At 38.5% G+C, this 24,823-nt stretch overlaps 1 protein-coding gene across 2 annotated transcripts in view; it reads left to right on the plus strand.

Annotated features, from left to right (window-relative positions):
- The window catches only part of LOC126298558 (fas apoptotic inhibitory molecule 1), a 60,929-nt gene extending 37,060 nt beyond the window's left edge, over positions 1-23,869 (plus strand). For both annotated transcript variants that reach the window (XM_049989917.1, XM_049989916.1), the window contains 3 exons: positions 5,306-5,528; positions 13,738-13,787; positions 23,384-23,869. In XM_049989917.1, the coding sequence (XP_049845874.1) occupies positions 5,306-5,528; positions 13,738-13,787; positions 23,384-23,536 (426 nt within the window). In that variant the 3' untranslated portion in view covers positions 23,537-23,869. The remainder of the gene's footprint in view (positions 1-5,305; positions 5,529-13,737; positions 13,788-23,383) is intronic.
- The last annotated feature ends 954 nt before the right edge of the window (positions 23,870-24,823 follow it).

A 24,823-nucleotide genomic window follows, 5' to 3' on the forward strand; every position in this document is an offset into this window, starting at 1 on the left:
TACTTTCTTTACCATTAATAATGCCTGATAACCAGCATTCCGCCTTTGCATGCGCTTTGATAGCATGGAATTTTACTAGGAACGCCGGGCGGCGGTTCCAGGGTTCCTTGATTCGTTTAACTGTCCCCTATTCTCTGATCTCCTTACACTTCTACATTCCCGAAATGTGTGACCTATTCTGTGGCTAATTGTGCACTGTGGCTGCCTGCAATTTTTTGCAATGTGTCCCTGTCTGTCGCATCGAAAACAGCGAACTCCTGTGGCGAATACATTTTTCTTTTCTTTGTATTTTGTCACGACATCGATTTCCTCGAAAGCGTTACCAATGCTAAGTGCTTCGTTTAAGTTTTTCGGAAATTCTGCACGGACACGGCGTGAAGATTCTGGTGGCAAGCCACGTAAAAAAGTATCTAAAGCTCTATTTTCAGCTTCCATCAAAATGTACTTATTCGCTTCGTCGCTCGCGGTCAACTGGTATGTGTGACAATTGACTTTCCGTATCCTACCCACAAAACTTTCAAGTGTTTCATTATGTCTCTGAGACATGGTGTTTAGTTGTTCTCTGTGAAAACGGCAACTGTTCTTTTTTTATATCTTTTTAACAAGCCTTGCTTCCATTCCTCAAATGTTAATGCATTCCGCAATTCCTCTTGGTATAAGACGTGTGTCTTTGCTTCTCTAATTAATCGTAATTTTGTCATTTGTAGTAGCTGTTCATCCGTCCAAAACCCTAGTTTAGCTGCTGCTAATAAATCTGCAAAAAATGCTTCTATGTCCTCACCCGGCTTGCCAGAAAATGGGGTCACTAAGGTTGCTGCTGATGGGTCTAACATGGTTGGGGTTGCTTTGGAAGATGAACTACTCTGGGATAATCTGTTTAGCAAGTCATTGTTATCTTGTTTTAACTGAGCAACTAGATTAACTAAGCTTTGTATAGCTTCGGTTGCGGAAACTTCTTGTAGCTGACTGTTTGCCATTGTACTATTTTCCTGTTTTCACAAGCACAATACAAACCAATATTTAACTTTAATACAGAAATCACTACCAAGTATTCGATTAAATGCAAGAAATAATGAGTACTTGTCTATGTCATTACCAAGAGGGAAAAACAAAATACAATATCAATTACTACTTGAAAAGAATAATAGTGACTCACATGAGTTTCGATAAAAACAAAAAGAACGAAAGAGCAAAAGAAATATCGTTAGCCATTATGCACTCACCAAAAACTGAATTAACGTCTGTTGATTGTACATGGTTGCTAGCTATCTTGTGCCTGTGGCTGATACTGGTGTTGATGACTTCTTGCGCCGTGGTCCTCGAATCAATATAGCCACTGCCGACATTTAGTTACCAGATAGATCCAAGTTCTTTCTGTCAGTATATTTATGTCCTACACCCGAAAGAGCCAAGGTATTCTGACACCAAAAATGTAGAGTCTCTTTTTATTTCTTTCTTGTTATTCTTATTATTTGTCAGGCATGGAGAGCTGGGCTACATGGGTTCTTCCCTTGGCTCAGAGGATGAGGTACAATAAAACATCCCTTACTCCAAGAGTTATTTATTGACAAACATTTCCTTGACAACAGTGCATTCAGCGGACTTCAACCGGTTTACCTTACTCGCTTGGTTCAGTGCTTCCGTAGCAACACGGCGTAGTGGCCTCGGTGCTGGCGGCGGCGGGAGATGCTAACGTAGACTGCAAGGAATGCCCCAGAAACAGCAGCTGGCGACGGCCGCACGTGGTTAGCGCTGCTTACGCGGCAAGACTGTGTGCCGGCGAGCGTACTGGCTTGCAGTTCCGGGCGGCTGGCCGGCCACTGCTATGACGAAAGTTGCCCCTTGCTAGGAGCGAACCCGTGTTCTCAGATTCGGCGGTTCTGGGCGGCGTCCATTGAACTGGAGTTCTTCCCAAATCACGGGTGACTTCACTGGTTCGGCCGCATCCTTCGTCCGAACCAGTCACCCGGGTTATTCACTATACGTCTTCCTCCGTTGCTATTGGTGAGACTTCGACTTTAATGACTTGACTCAGAACGAAGACTCGACTTCTGTGACTTACTGGCGAAGGGACATCATCTTCTTCTTTCTTCGTAAGTCATGGTAACTAGACGCTGCTATCAGGTTCGATGCTGTCCTATGACCTCCATAGCTGCCGCTTCTTCTTCATGCGTACCGTCGGGAGTACATCAGCACGCCCAGCAAACGTCACGAGGCTTCCGGAACATGACAGCGTACTCCATAAGTTGACCAGCACTTCCAGCAGACTTCAGAAGAAGCTGCAAACTTCGAGAGGGAGCTGCCTCTTTCTGGGGTATTTATTTCGTGTTCCTGCTGACGGCGTGACGTTTGTAGCACAGTGACTGGCCTCTGTGGTTCGATGCTAGAAGGTTCCCTCGTGTATCGTACATGTGAATTATGCTGGCTCCTGATCCGTCTGCCCTGCTTTCCAGCGGGGCGGGTAATGTCGTCCGGACGACGCCCCCAGTAGACTGCTGACTGCTTGGTTCGCATACTCGATCGGCCGATTACCTCTCCGCGGTCCTGCTCCACTTCCGTGTCTCTGCTATCGTACTTGAGTCCCTGTAACTTCCTTCACCAAGTCTTTACTTAATTTTATAACTAATATTTACACATACGATCAATACACTTATTACACCTGAATGGATCTGACATGAAATTTATTCACTCTCCTGTTACTATTGTTTCAGTATCCATTTATTCACAAGTGTTTGTGCCACTGTTACTTCCTACTGGTTTGGCATCATGACCATTTCTGCATATCTTGAAAAATGCTGTATGATTGTGAGTATGTACTTATCGCCCGCAGGTGTTTTATTGAGTCCCCATAAATTTATATGGTGCTAATGCTTCATGCATACTCTGCAATGGGACTCTTGTTTGACACAAATCTGCTCTCTTTGTGCACTGAATGCAATTCTGCATGCCCTGGTTTATGTGTGTCTGTCTATTCTTCCACTGATACCTTTCTGCTACACTTCTTTTGGTAGATCTACAACCCCCATGACCTGCTAATATATGATAATGAGCATCTTATAGCACTCTATTTCTTACCTTTGCTGCTAGTACTTGGTTTCTCTGCATAGCAACCCATCCTGCATACAAAACTGTGATGCTTAAAATACTGCTTACATTTGTCATCCATTCTCTGTGCAGTTTGCCATTTCTTATGTTCATTACCACAAAAATGTAATGCTGTTACTTTTCTACTTAAACAATCTGCATTTCTGTGCCACTTCCCAGGTTTATTCACGACTGTGAAATCAAATTCACTTAGTCTTACTGCCTATCATACCAACATACTGGCAGGATCCTTTAACCCCAACAACCATTTTAATGCCATGTGACGTGTTATTACTCTAAACATTTTACCATACTGATAACATTTGAAATATGTGATTCTATAAATAAGGCTTAACATCTCTTTCTCTGTTGTGGAATAACTTCTTTACATGGAATTTAGTTGTCTTGATACTAGCCTAGCAGATGTTCTGCACTTTCTATCTCTTGTGACAAGACAGCCAAGTGCATGATTTGATGCATCAGATGATAAAACAAATTCTTTATTAAAATCCAGAAATACCAATATTGCATTCAATTTTAAAGCTTCTTTTTCCTACTCAAAAATGTGCTGGCACTCTTCTGACTACACAAATATAGTACCCTTTTTTAATTGTGTAAGTAATCTGGCTGTATCCACAAATCCCTTTACAAACTGGCAGTAATAGTTTGCAAGTCCCAAGAATGATTGCAGCTCTTTTACAGATTCTGGTACATGAAATGCATGTACGGCTCTAATTAATTTTGGGTCTGCCTTAACACCATCTGTACTTATGATATGACTGTGATATGCTGCCTATTTCATCATAAAATTACACTTTTCTGCACTCAGTGTTAACTTCACTCCTCTTAACCTTAGGAATACTTCCATTAATTGCAGCATATGCTATTCCATATCACTCCTATAGACGATTATGTCATCAAGATACATTAAACATTGCTATGGTTTTAGCCCTCTGAGTACTCTGTCCAACAATCTGTGAAATGTTGCGGGTGCATTTTTTTAATCCAAATGGCATTCTTCTGAACTGATAGTGTCTACAGGGTACTGAGAACACTGTTTTGCATTGATCCTCTAGTGCAGCCTCTGTGTGGTGGTAACCACTCTTGAAATCCATTGTTGAAAAATATTTGCGTTGTCCTGAATGATCCAAGGTTTCTATTATGTTTGGCAGAGATGAGGTGTCCATAATGGTTTTTGTATTTTGGTTAAGAATGAAGTGGAAAAATTTGTTCGTATTAGTATGGCAACAATAAAATTAAAGTTAACAAACTGGAAGTCAAGTAATTTATATATATTTCTGCAAATGGTGAGAAACTGGCATAAACTAAACCTAATTAATTCATCTTAAATTGGCACAGTCATGTAGATAGCTATGTATTCCCAGTGTTTCAGTAGATCCTAAATTAGCTATTTCACACTAGATTAAGGAAAAAAGTGTGCATTACACTGATCTCATTTATACATCTAGGACTAGGTTAAGTATAGCAAAATGATCAATATGATGAAAAGGGAAGAGGTTCCCTACTATAGATATCATAATTGCCATAATGTTCTCCTCTAGTTACTCATACTCACAAGAATCAATCATGAGACAAAATAGAAATTACAAAGAATTGATCTCTTCAGCAATGAGAAACATGCAGAAACAAAAGTCTTCACCTGTACCAAGGTTAATGTGAATATGAAATTAGTAGAACATTTCTTGGTCCCTGTCTGTAAGCATTATGCGCATTCAGTGTCCAAAAAGATAAATATAATGTACAAGAGAGACAGTAACTCTCTTTAGTGAGGGACGATTTGGGAGAAGTAAGTAAGGCTAACTGAGACTTCTGCCATACCATATGTGTTGTTTTCAGTATACTAACCTCTCAAATGGATGAGCCAGTGAAAAGGCCCAGGGTACATAAAGTTAACACTCAAAAACCACTGTGTTACAGATAACAAGTAATGGCAATATCCCCAGATTATAGTCTGTGATGACAACTTGTTTTATTTTAGAGTAAAGTTAACTGGTGCCTATTCATCTCTATTTAGGGGTTTGATAGCTTGCATAGAAATCAGTCTGTAACTTACGTAATGTATTTCCACAAATTAGTATCTCACATAGGAGTTTCATCTTTCATGTACACCACTATAATTATTTTGTGTATCTTTTTCTCTGTAATTTCACATAGAAATAGGGAAAAAGAGAAAATAATTTATATCTATTCTTCCTGATAGGAAATCATCCACCGTGACTGGATGTTTAAGTTGGTCGGTGATGAAATATTCAACATTGGAAATGCTAGATGTGTGCTTAAAGTTATGCCAGCTGGAGCATTTTCCTTTTCTTATGAGCTCTGTGTAAATGAAAAAAGCTACCAAAAGTTCACAGAAATACAACGAAAAACAAAAAAGACATGGCTGGTAGAGCTTGAAAGTGGATCATTCAGAGTTATTTTAGGTAAGTTAATAAATATATTACTCTAAAAATTAAACAACTGAATCAATTCAAAGAAATTTGAATTGTGATATTGTATCATTAATATCAGTGACTGCACAGGTTTTCTGGGTATAAAGTGGTTGAATTTATCAGTATTATAAAACTATGGTCTTGAGACTTAGTGGAAAGCTGTACTCTTTTGGTCATCCATGTTTGAGAATATAAGCTTGTAAATGTTGGAACAGTTTTGCCAATTTAAAAATGAAAACTTTTTAATATTCTCTTTGTTGTACAGGCTGACTTTTAATTCATTAAAAGCATCCTGAAAACTGAGATTTGTCAGAGAAAAATGAGAAAACCTTTGGAACACTGATTTTTTTCAACAAATCAGTGAACTCATATTTGAAGTAAGGATATAAATTAGTACTGTCAAAAAAATTTCATGTAAAACAGGATGGATAGACCATGGAAGCTGACTTAAAGAGACTTTTATTTTGGAACAGAATGGTATTATGAGAACTCCTATTTACATTGTTATCACATTATAAGAAGTGTTAATTGAACTGGAAAACATATTAGACTGTGTTCCATTGTAGTCTACACCTTTTTCAGTGTGCAGTTACTTCAAATGATTTTTAGTCCTATAACCAGAAAATCTATTTGAATCACCAAGAGGCATTTTACATTTTTCTGATCCATGAATGCAATTGCAGTCAGAAATGGAGACAAGGAAAATTGAAATCTACCATCATCAGAGGTGCTTTTGATCACTGTCATTATGTACAGTGCATGGAAGATCATGTTCAAAAATAAACCAATTCAGAAAATTCTTTTAATCGTAAATAACATACACATTGTCCTGTGTATTTCATGCAAATTGAGTCTGGTTAGGGTCAGTGCTGCCATTCATTATTTAGGTTCACAATATTGTCAAACAAAATAGTGCAGGATACACAAATCTCTTATTGTATAGGTTTGCCACTCCATATGAACAGGATACATATTTATCAACTAACAACACAAGTGAAGACCAAATTACTCCATGTAGCTTATAGTGAAGCATTACACATGTTACAAACTTGGGAGGAAGATCACTATTGATAAGATGCAAGAAACTGTCCCACAGTATATGAGGAAGATGGAACAGCTATTAAGTTATCAGTTTCTTAGTTCTGGTGTTCAAGTCAAGATCTGACAATCTTGATTTAGGTGCTCTGTGATGCCTTAAAACATTACAGGTTAAACATACAAAGGACACTGAAAAAATTCTAAGGGTATCTTGTTTTACATTATTGCAAAAACAATGGTGTTTTTTGCTGCAGTGAGATCTTTTCATGAAATTTCAGTCATCACCTTTCTTCTCCTAATACAAAAATATTTTGTTGATGCCCACCTCAACAGAGAGAAATGATCATCAAAAGATAATAAGATAAATCTCAGCTTGCATGGAAATATTTAAGTGCTTGTTTTGCCCTGAACTGATTTGTACATCATATTTAATGCCAATTATGTTTAAAAGATTATGGAGACAAATATATTTCTTTTTATTATGAAGCATATTTTGTGTAAAACTGGGTGATGAGCAGAGTACGTATTGCATTACAGGGCATGTGAAATGATTTGAAAAAGAAACTCAATCAAGAAAATTTGATTGTGTCTTGTGACAGGTCAAAGAAAACAGCACACATGTTCCCCCAGCTGTTGTCAGCTTTTCAGACCTTAGAGATACTACTTCACATTCTGGTAAAGCCTCAGTTAACATCACAAGGCTGAGTGAACTCCATTCCAGTGCTCCTACTAAATAAAAATTCATGGCAGTACGAGACATTCAACCCAAATCCTCCACATGACAGTCCATGTTGCCAACATAGCTATGAGTTGTTTATTGTGCATGTTAAGCATTATAAATTGCATTTAAAGAAGCTGTGAAGGCAGCAAAAACAAATGTCAAATAATAGTTTAATTTTAAGACATAAATTGATTCAGTATTAAATCTGAATTTGGTGAAAAATCTGGTAACAGCAAAATTTCTTAGATTAAGACTGAAAATGATGCTATTATAAATCCTGAAGAAGTACCACAGTGCTTCAATGAGTTTTTCAAACATGTTATATCAGAGTTTAGTGTTGCATATTACCTGAAAAACTAAATCACTTTGGGACTGATGAAAAGTTCGAGTATATTTTTGATGTATTCATTAATATATATGTATTGCTAATAAAGACAATCAGACATCTCCAAAAAGGCAACACATAATAACATTAATAATGGAAATATATATAACTTTAAAGAGCTGTAGGTTCTCCTGTGAAGCTGAGCTGTATACAGTGAGAGTCATGTTGTTGATAAAACAGATAGTATTTATTGGTGATACACTCAGCTAACTCACTGACACATAGAAACATTTAGTAACATTGTGCTACAGCAATGCATTTTTCTCACTGCAGTCTTCCGTACTAAGATTAATAAGTCGGTAGATCCACTGAGCCTCTGGGGTGAAGTTCTGAGTGTGGCTGTTCAAACATTTAAGCCAGAAAATCAGAGTTACACGCAGTGAGGTCATGTGTATTTAGCGTCCTCTGGTGGCATGTATGCAGGCACCTCTCTATTGGAACAGTGGGTGATGTAAGAGTAAGCTCACCCAGTGATGCACTGTTGGGAGGTTCAAAAGTGGCATCTCCCATGTAGCTGTGAGCAACTCACACTGTGTTGGGCGTATTTGATAAAGATGACTTTGATACTGCTACCACAAAATGCAGAAATATTTCAACTATCATTAAAAAAGAAAACTTCTGAATTTGATAATGGAATACCGACAAAAGTACTTAAATCAGCACATAAAATAAGTCAACCACAAGCTACAGTAATAAAGAAGCTTTTTGAACAAAGTTGTTTCTTAGATTTATCAAAATACACAGAATTGAAACCACTCTTCAACAAAGGGCCAAGGGAAGGTACAGGATATTATCACCATATCTCTCTTCTTTCTCCCTTGTTAATAGTTATTCAGAAACTAGCTTCTACCAGATACGAAATTTTATTGTAAAATATAAGATTATTTTGAATAACTAATTTGGTTTCCTGCAAGGAAAAAAATCTGTGGAATTTTGTAGTACCTCATTAAGGTTACAAAAGTCATTTATTAACTCTTGTTGTGTATGCTGAAACATAAAGTAAATGACACTTCGTTCACAAGAGTTACTGATCCTGTGAATTGTCCAAGACTACAAATCAAAACATATAGTACCACAACTTGAATTATGATGGTGGAAACCACTTGTATGGGAGATGAAAATTAATCACTTAGGCAAATAATGCTGTCACAGTTCTCTGGAGCAGAAGAGTGGTAGGCTGTTGGCACTACACTCAGAGTCCTACCAGGCCCATTTCTAATGTAAACAGTCCAACAAATAACTAATGTAGCACACATTCGTTGTATGTACGCCATGGGGGTGAACACATTTACTTGCATAGAGCAGTGAGAGTGGGCCGGCAGCCACTTCACCTTAAACTGGCTTCCTGATAGGCTCACATGACATGCTAGCCAGAGACGCTGAGTTGTTCCCTTCTCACACTAACCATGGTAGATGTAGGTGTAATATGGCATATTGATAATGTGGCATCATCCATTTGCACATATGGTAGGATTACAAGATAGACACTAAAAAATAACTATGTTGACAGTATAAGTATCTCACTAGGCAAGATTAATACAGTGGCAAGAATCTCCTATGGCCTCACCAAGAGCTTTGATTTAGTAAACCACATATTACTAGCCCACAAAACAAATGAATATACTGTTAGGGACAGTTTACTACAGTGACTTACATCATACCTATGTAACATAAGAGTAATTATCTTATCGAATACAGTAAATTATCCTTTAAAATAGTGATGCAAGGTGTCCCTCGAGACTCTATTCTTGGTCATATTTTCTTCCTTTTCTATCTTAATTATATGCCAGTCCCCATCAATTTTACATCAGTTATGTTTTGTCAAGCTTCTCCTTCAGTTGTCGTAGATTAATTTTTATGGCAGTTGCACTATCAGACTTGAGAACGGCAGCTTTACATAGAGAACACACTTTGTTATGAAATAAAGCTGACCACGTGCCCAGTATAAATGTGTGTCTCCTGTGCTTTTCAGATATTAAAGCTGTTCAGAAGAAAAATGGAAAATGACGCTTTGAAATAATAACAGTACAACTCAAAGTACTTTGTTTTATTGTCCCTCTCACATGCACCACACTTCACTAACAATACCTAAATTCATCCAATCTTGTGTTAACAGCTAAAAGCTCATTTCACATTCATACTGAAGTAACCATTGCTATGTTGCATTTCCCCATTACTTAAATAGGTAATCACTGATCACGGAAGTCTTTATGTTTATTTTCTACTCTCAATATATTCCTCCATGAAAGTTACTGATTCATAAAAATGACACTGCTTCAACCATGAATCTCATAACTAATTCCATGCAGCTGTCAGCAAAATAATTGAATTACTCTTAGTAATTTTGTCCTATAAAACAGCATAACACTTTCAAGTCTTAATTATACTTTCTACTAATTTCTTCATACTGTCTATCTGCGATGCAGCTGCATGTCGTTGCTCTGTCCAGAATTCCAACAACTTCACTGCACATACCAAGGTGGTGCATGACCACAACCACTGCAGCATTGTTGCATTATACCAGACAGCAAAGCAATGCTCCCTCCAGAGAAAAGGGCATGCTTAGCTTAAATAGTTCCAGAATCCAGCAATAAGTAATGAGTACAATATTGCTGCATCATAACATCAAAGATAACAGCAATTCTTACAGTTTGCATACTATAGATGAATTTAATTGAAACTGTGAAGCAGAATAAAATCTCTGACTACATATGTAACACTCTTGATAACTTAAAAACATGGTTCCAGGTGGACATGTCAAAAACATATGGCACAGTGTACAAACTAACAGTCAGAATGCAAGAAAACTGAAACAAGCTACCAAGTAAAGACATAGCAGATGTAGAAGTAAATCCAGATCATTTAAACTGAAATATGTATACTGAGTACTTTTCAAGTACGTTATGTAGCTGTGCGTTTGCATTGCAAATATTATCCAGTGCCACTGACATGGACACATGGAAAATTACTCACCACAGTATTTTTGATCAATAATAAGGTATGACTTAGTTTTATGGGGGAGATTCTATTAATACACCATGTGTACTGAATCTCTAGAAACAACATATCAGACATACGTTAGCTGAATATTATTTAAAAAACTAAAACTTTTAACAGTCCCTTCCTTATATATCTATTTGATTGTTCATATAGCACAAGAAATAAAGACAATATTCTCAAGGGCACCCATATGATAGTTTGTAAGGGAAGGGTGGGGGGGGGGGGGGCTAGACTTGGGGTATGTAATATGGAATGTTTTTAATATTTGAGAAGGTGATTGGTGACATAAGAAACCATAAAAAATTTCCAGTTCTGATCCTGTTAAAAACTGGCATAACACTGACTTTTAAATCTTTTTTGTAAAAGAAAAACACCTGACTCTGACTACACTATACAGGGTGATTCAAAAAGAATACCACAACTTTAGGAGTTTAAAACTCTGCAACGACAAAAGACAGAGCTAAGCACTATCTGTCGGAAAATTAAGGGAGCTATAAAGTTTCATTTAGTTGTACATTTGTTCGCTTGAGGCGCTGTTGACTAGGCGTCAGCGTCAGTTGATGCTAAGATGGCGATCGCTCAACAGAAAGCTTTTTGTGTTATTGAGTACGGCAGAAGTGAATCTACGACAGTTGTTCAGCGTGCATTTAGAATGAAGTATGGTGTTAAACCTCCTGATAGGTGGTGTATTAAACGTTGGTATAAACAGTTTACAGAGAATGGGTGTTTGTGCAAAGGGAAAAGTTCTGGATGGCCGAGAACGAGTGATGAAAATGTAGCACGCATCCAGCAAGCATTTGTTCGCAGCCCAGGAAAATCCACTTGCAGAGCTAGCAGAGAGCTGCAAATTTCACAGTCAACTGTATGGAGAGTCCTACGAAAAAGGTTAGTTATGAAACCTTATCGTCTGAAATTGGTTCAAGCACTGTCTGCAGCTGATAAGATTAAAAGAATCGATTTTTGTGATTTTATCCTTGCTCAAATGGAAACAGATGAATTTTTCGTTTCAAAGATTGTGTTTAGTGATGAAGCAACTTTCCACCCTAGCGGGAAAGTCAACCGTCACAATGTCTGTATATGGGGCACTGAGAATCCGCGGGAAACAACTCAGTATGAACGTGACTCACCTAAGGTGAACGTTTTCTGTGCCATTTCATCCAATAAAGTTTTTGGTCCCTTTTTCTTCAAAGGTGCTACTGTAACTGGACTACAGTATCTGGAGATGTTAGAGAATTGGCTGTTCCCTCAGCTCAAACAAGAAGCACAGCAATTCATATTTCAGCAGGATGGAGCGCCACCACATTGGCACTTATCTGTCCATAAGTACCTGAACGTCAACTACCCGAGGCGATGGATCGGCTGCCAGGCAGCCCGTGACCGAGCACTTCATCACTGGCCTCCAAGAAGCCCTGATCTTACCCCCTGCGATTTTTTCTTATGGGGGTATGTTAAGGATATGGTGTTTCGGCCACCTCTCCCAGCCACCATTGATGATTTGAAACGAGAAATAACAGCAGCTATCCAAACTGTTACGCCTGATATGCTACAGAGAGTGTGGAACGAGTTGGAGTATCGGGTTGATATTGCTCGAGTGTCTGGAGGGGGCCATATTGAACATCTCTGAACTTGTTTTTGAGTGAAAAAAAAACCTTTTTAAATACTCTTTGTAATGATGTATAACAGAAGGTTATATTATGTTTCTTTCATTAAATACACATTTTTAAAGTTGTGGTATTCTTTTTGAATCACCCTGTATTTTTACCTTACTCTGGGTTTGGAAGGCGTGGGGCAGATGGGAATAGTCGATTGGCAGCATGGCTATAACAAAACAAGTACCCTCACAGACATTAATCACATCACTCAATATTTCAAGCCCTTTTTGGGCATTTGTATGATCATGGGTCCTTTAAGACAAATGAACATGCTGGGAGGTGGTGGATTGACATACACTAGATTTAGATGACCAGGTTCTACAGGACATTAAGACTAACCTTAGTACAAGCTCAAGGCAAGTGGCCTGCCAACATAGTTTAACCCAAAGTACAATTGTGTGTATTCTGCATGACAACCACTAATATCCTTATCACCTGCAATGAGTGCAAGGGTTATCAGCAATGAATCCTCTCCACAGGGAAGAATTTTGTTGATGGTTTTTGCAGCAGACCATCACAATTATGGGATTTCTGTCACCAGTCCTCTTTACTGACAAACCATTCTGCTGCTTAAAGTACTCTGTGTCAATCACGCACCCTGCAAAACACAACAAACACATGGAATGTGGTCAGAGGAATTGTAAAACATACTGTCATTTGTCAGCGCCATCTACTGTGTCAACAGTGCATTTCCGGTCACATATTCATAGGACCTTTTTTCCTCCATTACCAGTCAGGAGTCTGTCCCTGCAGCTTGCCAGTTTTATTGATATTCACCCTGTATATGTACACAAATATAGAATTTCAGGTCCACATACATGATGCAAAAGACACATAACTACACACATTAACCACAGGAGTAAATTCATAAAATGAGTTTGAATTTATCTAGATACACTTTGATAATTATAAATTTATGAGTACATATTCTTTCTGGGTATAAAATATGTACTAAGGTGTGAGTCAGAGCTACTGTAGGTTATCTGATATTTAATTTTATAGTATATAGACTTTGTCAGCTTCTCTCACATCTAACAATATTATTTTCTATAAAAGTGAAATATATTGGAGCGTGTATACTATGAAAATGGTTTACTTGCCCCCTAATTTTGCAAGAAAAGCCTTTATGATGAATACATAGAACACCATTTCTAATGCAGCTGTTTAAGCACTATATTATCTGTGCTGATAGCTCACTCACATTTAATGGATCTTCCATTAGCATGAGGGTAGATTTCAACCCTGGTACCATAAGTAAGAACAACATATAATTGCTGTTTGTTGCATTTACTTTACAGGTATTTTGCTTGCAACTAAATGAAGTGTAGCATTTTAAAGTTATGATTTGTACTCTAATTAGTTTTTGCTAATATGTTTTTCAAATACAACCTAATTTATTTTCAGAAAAAAGTACACTAGATGTTTGGGCAAATGGCGAGAATTTGGAATGTACTGTAAGTCATATTTTGTCTTTATTTCCTGTTTTTCTGTGTACAGAACTATTTTAAAAAATTAATTATCAATAAGTGCCTTCTAACGTCCATAATCTACTTTTCAGCAGTAATTGAGTATTAACAGAAAACTGTAATTTATTTTCATCAGTTTACATGAGTATGTGTGCTCCATTCAAAATTTATAAATATATATATAGTTCTGCTAGGTTCGCAGGAGAGCTTCTGTAAAGTTTGGAAGGTAGGAGACGGATACTGGCAGAAGTAAAGCTGTGAGTACCGGGCGTGAGTCGTGCTTCAGTAACTCAGATGGTAGAGCACTTGCCCGCGAAAGGCAAAGGTGCCGAGTTCGAGTCTCGGTCGGGCACACAGTTTTAATCTGCCAGGAAGTTTCATATCAGCGCACACTCCGCTGCAGAGTGAAAAATCTCATTCTGTATATATATATATATATATATATATATATATATATATATATATATATATATATATATATATATATATATATAAAAACGGTCTACAATACAGATGCCATTACACAGCATAACAGGAACATCTTATCCATTCTTGGTACCCTTATCTTAGGTCTGAGATTTTTCGGGTGGGTCTTTTATTATAGAAATGTTACCAGCACAGTTCTGTATCATTTGGTGCAGCCACAAATATTACTGAAAACTTTCATACATACTTCTAGAATAGAAAGAAAAGCATAGAAGAAATTTTAAAACACAAACTGCATTTTCATTTTGTAGTAAGGGAATATTTATAACTGCAGTAGCAGCCTATAGTATGTAATTTATTTCTTCAAGTGTAATTTTACAATAACATAGGATTTACCAGTTAAATAGTAGGGAAAATGTTTTATATATACAGACATATAGATGTGTTCAATGAGGAGGGGACAGGTGGTTAATCTTGCTGTTGTTGATGGAATCATCCCACTGTTTGTCCAAAGTGATTTAAGAAATCCACAGGAAAATTAAATCATGATGGTGAGGCAGAGCATGTGTCTTCATCCCCCAGAACTGAGGTCAGTTTCTTAACAAATGCACTACCCCATTCAGTTTAATACTGGTGTACAGTACTCTGACATTTATAGATAGTTGAGCAAATACTGATCCTAATGGATTGACATTATGGTACCTATTCATGCCTCACAGTAATTCATGATGTGTCACATATATGAACTACAATTTCAGTAAAGCCACATTGTACATTGTCCTGTATGTTTCATTTCATTTGCCTGCACCTTCATTTCATTTGCCTTCATCTTTAATTCTGTTACAATGTTAACAAAAAAGGGTATACTTATTTTGTACACACATTAATGTGGCCATTTTATTCATCTTTATTGATGTTTGTTATCATCTGTTGACCTTTTTAAACAAGCAATGACAACCATGAACTGTAAAGATGATGAAATAGCAGGACACTTATTTGTGAACAGAATAATTACATAACCGTTTGTAAATGATAAAGACATGCAAATTATAAGAGACATAAAAGTTATTCAAAGCTAGGCATCCTACACTAATGGCTGCAACCTGAGGATGACTCCATCTATATGGTTTGAATCATACTCTTTAAATGTTGATGTTAAGTATATACATAAAAGGCTGTAAGAAAATACTGAATATTTTCTTATAAAATATCACATGACGAATCAGTGCATTTTATCAACATCAGTGTATGCTGTGTGACCAAGTTACATAATTTGTCTGGTGACTAATGGCCAACCTTTGTGAATGTATTATTCAGTTTTCTGCCAACAATAATCACAAAAGCTTTTCAAAAATGCAGTAACCCTTTTGAATCAGCCAGTGGTCACCATCATATTGCCTAAAGCACATTCTGCTAGTCGTGAAAAATTTCCATTTACTGTGCATTCATAAAAAAGTTAAAGCAACTACAGCTTGGAGAGGCATTTATACACAGCACTCTACACCATCTCAAGATGTGAATGCAAAGGTACAGATATCACAATGAATTGACAGTGTTTAGTTTCAGTATGATGGATGTAGAAGAATTATGTACAAAGTTTAAATGGATTGTAAATCATACTCTGGAGAAGCATGTGCTGAGTAAGTAGATTATGGATGGAAAAGATCCACCGTGATTTAAGAACAAAATTTAAAAAAAAAATGCTGGGGAACAAAAGGTTGTTGCACTCTTAGTTCAAAAGAGAAAGCAGAAATGATGGAAGACAAAAGTTAATAGAAATTTGTGCATCTGAAGAAAGATTGGTGTGCAAATCTTATGACAACTACCGCTGTCATACCTTAGCAATAGATCTTGTGGACCTTAGAAAATTCTGGTCCTTCATAAAATTGCTAAGTGAGTCTAAGGCTTGTATCCAGTCACTTGTTGACCAGTCTAGTGTGGCAGTAGAAGATCACAAAAGTAATGCCAGAGTTTTAAATCTTGCATTTAAGAAATCATTCACACAGGGGAACCATACAAACATACCTTCATTTGACCATCACAGAGATTCCTGTACAGAGGATACAGTAATAACTATTGCTGGAGTAGAGAAACAACTGAGAGTTGAAAGCACATATGTTGACAGGCCCTGATGTAATCCCAGTTTGGTTTTACAAACAGTGCTCTACAGCATTGGCCCCTTACTTGGCTTGCATTTATCACAAATCTCTCACCCAGCACAAAGTCCCAAGTGACTGGAAAAAAGCACACATGACTCCTCTATATAAGAAAGGTAAAAAATGGACCTACAAAATTGCAGAGCAATATCTTTAACATTGGTTTGCTGCAGAATCCTTGAACACAGTCTCAGTTCAAATATAAATTTCCTTGAGAGAGAAATGCTTCTGTTTGAAAATCAGCATTGTTTCAGAAATCATCACTTGTGCAAAACTCAGATTGCCTTTATCTCACATGAGGTTCTGCAAATCATGAATGAAGGTCAACTGGTGGATACCATGTTCCTAATTTCCATAAAGCATTTGACGTGATGCCACACTCCCGACTGTTAATGAACATACAAGCATGCAGAATAGGTTCCCAGGTATGTGAATGGCTCAAATACTTCTTAAATAACACAACCCAGTATGTTGTTCTCAATGGCGGGTGTTCATCAGAGACAAGGGTATTGCCAGGAGTGACCTTGGGACTGGTGTTACATTTTATATACCCTGTCAGACAGGGAAAGCAGCAGTCAGTGGCTGTTTACTGTGGAGTATGGGAAGGTATCATCATTGAGTGACTGTAGAAAGATACAGGATGACCTAGACAAAATTTATACTTGATGTGATGAATGTCAGTTAGCTCTAAATGTACAAAAATGTAAGTTAATGCAGATGAGTAGGGGAAAAAACTATACTGTTTGAGTATGGTGTTAGTAGTGCATTACTTGAAACAGTCACATCGATTAAATATCTAGGTGTAGCATTACAAAGCAATATGAAAGGAAATGAGCATGTAAGGACCCTAGTATGGAATGGTAATGATTGACTTTGGTTTATGCGAAAACTTTTGGAAAGTTTGGTTCATCTATAAAGGAGACCGCATATAGGACACTAATGTGACCTACTGTTAAGTACTGTTTGAGTATTTGGGATCTGTACTAGGTTCCATTAAAGGAAGGCATTGAAGCAATTTAGAGGTGGGCTGCTAGATTTGTTACCACTATGTTCAAATGACACGCAAGTATTATGGAGATGCTTCGGGAAGCCAAATGGGGATCATGGAGGGAAGGTAACATTCTTCTCAAGGAGTACTACTGGGAAGATTTAGAGAACTGGTATTTGAGGCTGACTGCAGAATAATCTTACTGCCGCCAACATGCATTTCATGAAAGGACCTTGAAGATAAGATTAGAGAGATTAGTGCTCATTTGCAGGTATATAGACAGCTATTTTTCCCTTGCCCTATTTGCGAGTGGAACAGAAAAGGAAATAAGAGTAGTGGTACAGGGTACGCTCCACCATGCACCTTACAATAGCTAGTGGAATATGCATATACATGAAACTGTAGATATAAATAAAATAGAAAGAAACTTCCACATGGGAAAAATATATTAAAAACAAAGATTCCAAGACTTACCAAGCGGGAAAGTGCCAGTAGACAGGCACAATAAATAAAACACACAAACAATCACACAAAATTTCTAGCTTTCGCAACCGACGGTTGCTTCTTCAGGAAAGAAGAAAGGAGAGGGAAAGACGAAAGGATGTGGGTTTTAAGGGAGAGGGTAAGGAGGCATTCCAATCCTGGGAGCGGAAAGACTTACTGTAGGGGGAAAAAAGGACAGGTGTACACTCTCTCACGCTCGCGCGCGCGTGCGCGCGCACACACACACACACACACACACACACACAAACACACACACACACACACACACACACACACACACACACACACACACATATCCATCCGCACATACACAGACACAAGCAGACATTTGTAAAGGCAAAGAGTTCGGGCAGAGATGTCAGTCAAGGCGGAAGTACAGAGGCAAAGAAGTTGTTGAAATACAGGTGAGGTATGAGCGGCGGCAACTTGAAATTAGCGGAGGTTGAGGCCTGGCGGATATCGAGAAGAGAGGATATACTGAAGGGCAAATTCCCATCTCTGGAGTTCGGATAGGTTGGTGTTGGTGGGAAGTATCCAGATAACCCAGACGGTGTAACACTGTACCAAGATGTGCTGGCCGTGCACCAAGGCATGTTTAGCCACAGGGTGATACTCATTACCAAGAAACACTATTTTTGATATGTTACAGGTGAGTTAGTAAGTGAAATACAGTAATATTATATTAAACTTACATCATACTGACACTTTCAGCACAACCAGTACTGATGAAATGTTTTTTAGAATATCAATAAAGGAGTGGGTTTGAATCTTCAGCTTTGTGTTTACATTGCATGACATTTACTGCTATAACATGAGAAGATTCAGTGGCAGAACAGCTCACGCAGAGGACAACACTTCCTCTGGAATCTTCTTCATTGTACAGTGTCACTAGTCTGTACAGTTGGCTGCACTTATTGTGCTGATGGATGGCAAAGTTTATTGCTGCTTTCAGTAAATTACTCAGACTTAGTCACTGTCATTGTTGGTCAGCTGTTAGGTTTTATATCAGATCTTTTACATACATTTTTCTGCACAGATTAATGACTTGTTAATGTGTACAGCGATGTACCAAATGGCAAAAGATCAGTTTTTCCAGTGAGCTTCAGTTCAGTTTGGATTACAGTGAGGGATGAGTACTTCTTAGGCAGTAAATAGGTACTCACAATGATTGCACCATTGAGTGTCATGAGCAGTCCATGCTGTCAAAAGGTATGGCTCCAGCAGAGATACTGCAAGACTCAACACAATGTTCCCACTTGTTGTTTCAACAAACATGTTTATCCATGTGTTACAAACAATATTCAGTAATTCATCTTCTCTACCTTGCTTATTTGTCTGGCATGCATGAATCTGCTTATCCACCTGCTCTCCAATCCCCTGACACCCAGCCCCACAAAAAAGCACCCCATTTAATACATTTGAGTTTTTTATCATTCAATGGCTTGTTTACTATGCTACTATAATAGTCAATACTGTTGAACTTAGGTGTAACATTCAGGATCCAAGTTAGATGTAATGCTGTTCCTCAGACACTGAAACCTCATCTGGCTCGATGTCAAGAACTGTAGGACTTCTTATGTCAGCATTTGGTGTGAAATACTCATTTTTCACATGTTAATACTCTGATCATTTAATTTTTTTCTATCATTGTAAATCGTATGTCAATTAAAACTCATTAATTTCTGTTGAGTCCACCACAGGGCTTCAATTTTAACGAAACATTGTGTAAGGATAACATCAAACAAACAACAGTGTATTAGAACAAAGTCAAAGCATACTAGATTCACTTCCTCTTAGGACTCAATGTAGACAAGCTGAATGGAGGCAGTAAGAGATACTGAAATGGGATGAACAGATTTCTTAGAACTCATACAGGAGACACTATTTAGCAGTAACAAAATTTTAGTTAAGTTACAGTGCCACATTATTATGAATCGGGAAGTTTATTGGCCAAACTGACTGTCAACAGAATTTACAAGGAGAAGTCATGTACAATCGTGTGTCTGTTGTGATAGAGTAAGTAATGAAGTAAGATAGTGTATTTACCAGTTAAACACAATGTGTTTGAATGAAAACTAAGTGAGGATTCTTCTGGACACTTTTAGTACCTGCAGTGAAGTGTTCTAAGTCACAGTAGACTCATATTGGTACATAACTGTTACTGATATTTTTTCTGTATACATACTGAAAAGATTTTAGGTCTTCAATTTATATTATGGGTGTCACTGTCTCCCAGTTACATACAGTTTGCAGGTTAGATGCCTAGTCTAGTGTTAGTACCAACCACATTTGTTGGAACTTAATACTCTTTTTAATATATAAAAATATCATACACTCCTGGAAATGGAAAAAAGAACACATTGACACCGGTGTGTCAGACCCACCATACTTGCTCCAGACACTGCGAGAGGGCTGTACAAGCAATGATCACACGCACGGCACAGCGGACACACCAGGAACCGCGGTGTTGGCCGTCGAATGGCGCTAGCTGCGCAGCATTTGTGCACCGCCGCCGTCGGTGTCAGCCAGTTTGCCATGGCATACGGAGCTCCATCGCAGTCTTTAACACTGGTAGCATGGCGAGACAGCGTGGACGTGAACCGTATGTGCAGTTGACGGACTTTGAGCGAGGGCGTATAGTGGGCATGCGGGAGGCCGGGTGGACGTACCGCCGAATTGCTCAACACGTGGGGCGTGAGGTCTCCACAGTACATCGATGTTGTCGCCAGTGGTCGGCGGAAGGTGCACGTGCCCGTCGACCTGGGACTGGACCGCAGCGACGCACGGATGCACGCCAAGACCGTAGGATCGTACGCAGTGCCGTAGGGGACCGCACCGCCACTTCCCAGCAAATTAGGGACACTGTTGCTCCTGGGGTATCGGCGAGGACCATTCGCAACCGTCTCCATGAAGCTGGGCTACGGTTCCACACACCGTTAGGCCGTCTTCCACTCACGCCCCAACATCGTGCAGCCCACCTCCAGTGGTGTCGCGACAGGCGTGAATGGAGGGACGAATGGAGACGTGTCGTCTTCAGCGATAAGAGTCGCTTCTGCCTTGGTGCCAATGATGGTCGTATGCGTGTTTGGCGCCGTGCAGGTGAGCGCCACAATCAGGACTGCATACGACCGAGGCACACAGGGCCAACACCCGGCATCATGGTGTGGGGAGCGATCTCCTACACTGGCCGTACACCTCTGGTGATTGTCGAGGGGACACTGAATAGTGCACGGTACATCCAAACCGTCATCGAACCCATCGTTCTACCGTTCCTAGACCAGCAAGGGAACTTGCTGTTCCAACAGGACAATGCACGTCCGCATGTATCCCGTGCCACCCAACGTGCTCTAGAAGGTGTAAGTCAACTACCCGGGCCAGCAAGATCTCCGGATCTGTCCCCCATTGAGCATGTTTGGGACTGGATGAAGCGTCGTCTCACGCGGTCTGCACGTCCAGCACGAACCCTGGTCCAACTGAGGCGCCAGGTGGAAATGGCATGGCAAGCCGTTCCACAGGACTACATCTTTACGATCATCTCCATGGGAGAATAGCAGCATGCATTGCTGCAAAAGGTGGATATACACTGTACTAGTGGCGACATTGTGCATGCTCTGTTACCTGTGTCTATGTGCCTGTGGTTCTGTCAGTGTGACCATGTGATGTATCTGACCCCAGGAATGTGTCAATAAAGTTTCCCCTTCCTGGGACAATGAATTCATGGTGTTCTTATTTCAATTTCCAGGAGTGTATATGATGTTGTAGTGCTGAACATGTTTGGAATAGTTGTTGATGTTCTCTCAGTGATTATCAATTAGTACAAAACACACATGTAGGCAAAGGGGGCGGTAATAATGACACAGAACAGTTGACTATGTAAATGTAATAACTCAGTAATCAATATTTGATTAAATGCATCAACTTTTAATTAAAACTAGAAGAACAATGAGTCGAACTTGACATGATGGTGAGCAGTCCATTTCACAGTGCCAAATTAAAAGAGATGCTACTGCTTGAGCAACACTCCTTTATACTAAATATGGAAACTGAGATCCCACAGTGTTCTCTTGTGTCAGAAATACAAACTTATGATGTCAAATAGTGGAAAATTCAGGATGGACTATGACAATATTATGAAAAGGATAGTTACTATTCACCATATAGTGGAAATTCTTAGTCACAGATGGGTGATACAAAGAGACTGTCAGAATGTAAGCTTCTGACCAACAAGGCCTTCATTGGAAATAGAAAACACACAAGGAGCCAGAGACTGTGATCATGTGTGTGTGTGTGTGTGTGTGTGTGTGTGTGTGTGTGTGTGTGTAAAGGGAAGATTAAAGAAGTCTTTTGAGTGAGGGCAGTTGCCTAGAAGAGACAAAAGACCCAGGGGTACTCTCCTTGAAAGTTAAGGAAAAAAACCTTCAGAAACTACTGTTTTAAGCTGTTTTGATACTTAAAAATATCAAAAAATTGCAAAAATATGTTTTATATTAGACAAAAAAGTTTTAAATTTCTTGAAATGTGTAGCATTCACAACCTTTTTCTAAGTAACTTTTGTCTTTTATATAATTGTTAATGGACAGCAACAAGCTCATAAGCCTTTTGTTAACATACAGATGATAAGCAAGTTAAAAGCAAATAACCTGAAATTAGAATAAAATATTTTCAAAACTGTAGTTCTTAATTTGTTCACAACTATATTTTTGCCAGTTTAGTTCATAAATGTATTTGTATTTATATTTTGAAAATTATAATTGTAAAGCATGCTGCTGTGGCAGATCAGGAAGCTCTGCTAATATTTAGCACCCACAATTCAGTCAGGAGGAGGAGCACAAGTCATATGTTCAGGTAGTAAATTCTCTTGGGCACATCAAGTAAGACGGCTTAGGTAATACTGAATTAAATGACTAAAACCACTGACCAAGACTCTAAATTCACATACTTACCTTTGGTGCAGATTACAAAAATTACCATTTGATTTTAATTTAGTTTCAACTTTTGGAGGGGGTGATTACCCGTTCTGCCCCCCCCCCCCCCTCCCCTCCCTTTAATCTGCCCTTGCCTGTGTATGTTTTCTGTTTGATGAAGGCCTTGTTAGCCAAAAGCTTACTTTCTGACAGTCTTTTTGTTGTGCTTATCTGTGATTCAGTATCTCCACTATACGGTGAGCAGCAACTATCCTTTTCATAATATTGTCAAACTTAGGGTGTTAATTATGTCAAAGTCATGTTTTACTCACAAAGAATGAGTTTCGTTGAATACAATGGATTTGAGCTTGACCTTGAAGAGTCACACTATGCAGCGAATTGAGAATCAGTAAACACCAGTTCCCTAATAAATAAATGAAACATTAACTTTCCTAACATTCAAGATGATAAAAATTTCTTCATTAAGATGCGAATCTAAGGCCCAAGGGTATCCAGTTAATACATGAAAGTATAGAAGCACACAGGATTACATTAATTTCTGTGAATTCTTGAAGTCTGTTTTTCCATAAACCCTTATGTTTTCAGCATGAATTTGTAGAAGATGGCAGTGAAACTCTCTTTTATCTTGGAGGAAGACCAGCATGTATTAAGACTGTGACAAGTGGAAAACGAAAAGAAGGTATTGTCCATATCCTTTTTGTGGATGGGAATATTATTGAAGAAAACAATTCTGTGTAAAGCTTCTGATTTATACTAGTTTTTGAGCTTACAGTTTGAGTGTCAATATAGAAGTGCCCTTAAATGTCACTGTTTCTGAACCACCTTCATTGTATGAAATTAAAGTGAATATTTTGTAATAAAAATTTCTTGATTATATAAATGACCAACACAATTGTAATCACAAATAAACAAACAAAGATGCTTGCCACTATGTGCCTTTGCTGCCAATGAGTAAATGAAAAATGTCAGCACATATATATATTGTACTTATGAAACAAACTGTTGTTGTAAATGCATATAATTTGTATATTCACTTTTAAACACAGTTTTAAATAAAATGATTAATTTGTATGAATATATTCATTGATAGCCAATTTCCTCTTAGTGTGAGCATGTACTTCTTTAAAAAAGAATTTGGTAATATCCTATTGACTTCTGTGAATGCATGGTGTTCGTTCCTTTGAAAGAACAGACATCACATAGGTCCTGCAACTGTGAAACACTATACGTAAATTGAAGGGAGATGAATGCCTTCAGTTGGAGTAGGACATTAAGCAGAATCAGTGGTGATGAGTCAAAAATGTGTACCAGACCGGGATTCAAACCCAGGATCTCCTGCTTACTAGGCAGGTGCGGCAAACACTGCACCATCTTGGACACAGCATTATCGCAACTGCACAGAGTATCTTGGTATGCCTAATGGTCAATCCACACTCCAACCAAGCACCACCTATCCACAGTCCCTGTCCATACTTTTCCATGCATTCTTGTGGGTCTCTTCTTTATAGTGACTTCCTTCAAAATATGGTACCTGATTCTTTATTCTAACCTAAAAGAGGTACCTCTCTGACATCAGTAACCACAGGGATCCTGCATTGTGTGATGGTGGCCCCCCCTATACATTTCCTGCAAGAAGTTCAGCCAACCTACCTTTCCCTCTCCTATTCAGGTGCAGGCCATGTCTAGTATAACCCCATCTCCCAACTGTAGCAATGGGCACTGCACTTACCAGGTGTACCGGTATGAAATGAGCGTTAAGATACAAATGTGTCGATAGGGAACATTTGTTGTGAACGAGCCTCAACTTTTCTTTTGTTTGGTTGGTATGACATCTGTCAAAGGTATTTAGTATACATCAAGTCATGGAACAAACAACATCATATGTTTTCATCATGTTAACGTACCAGAAAGTGATGATTTGCGGAAAGCATTAATTTTTTATTTTCATTTGAAAAAAAGTGCTGCGGAGTCGCATCAAATGCTTGTTGAGGTGATCATGCTTTATCAGAAGCAACATGCAAAAGA

This window comes from Schistocerca gregaria, chromosome X (assembly GCF_023897955.1).
Source record: "Schistocerca gregaria isolate iqSchGreg1 chromosome X, iqSchGreg1.2, whole genome shotgun sequence".
In the NCBI taxonomy this organism is placed as follows: Eukaryota; Metazoa; Arthropoda; class Insecta; order Orthoptera; family Acrididae; genus Schistocerca; species Schistocerca gregaria.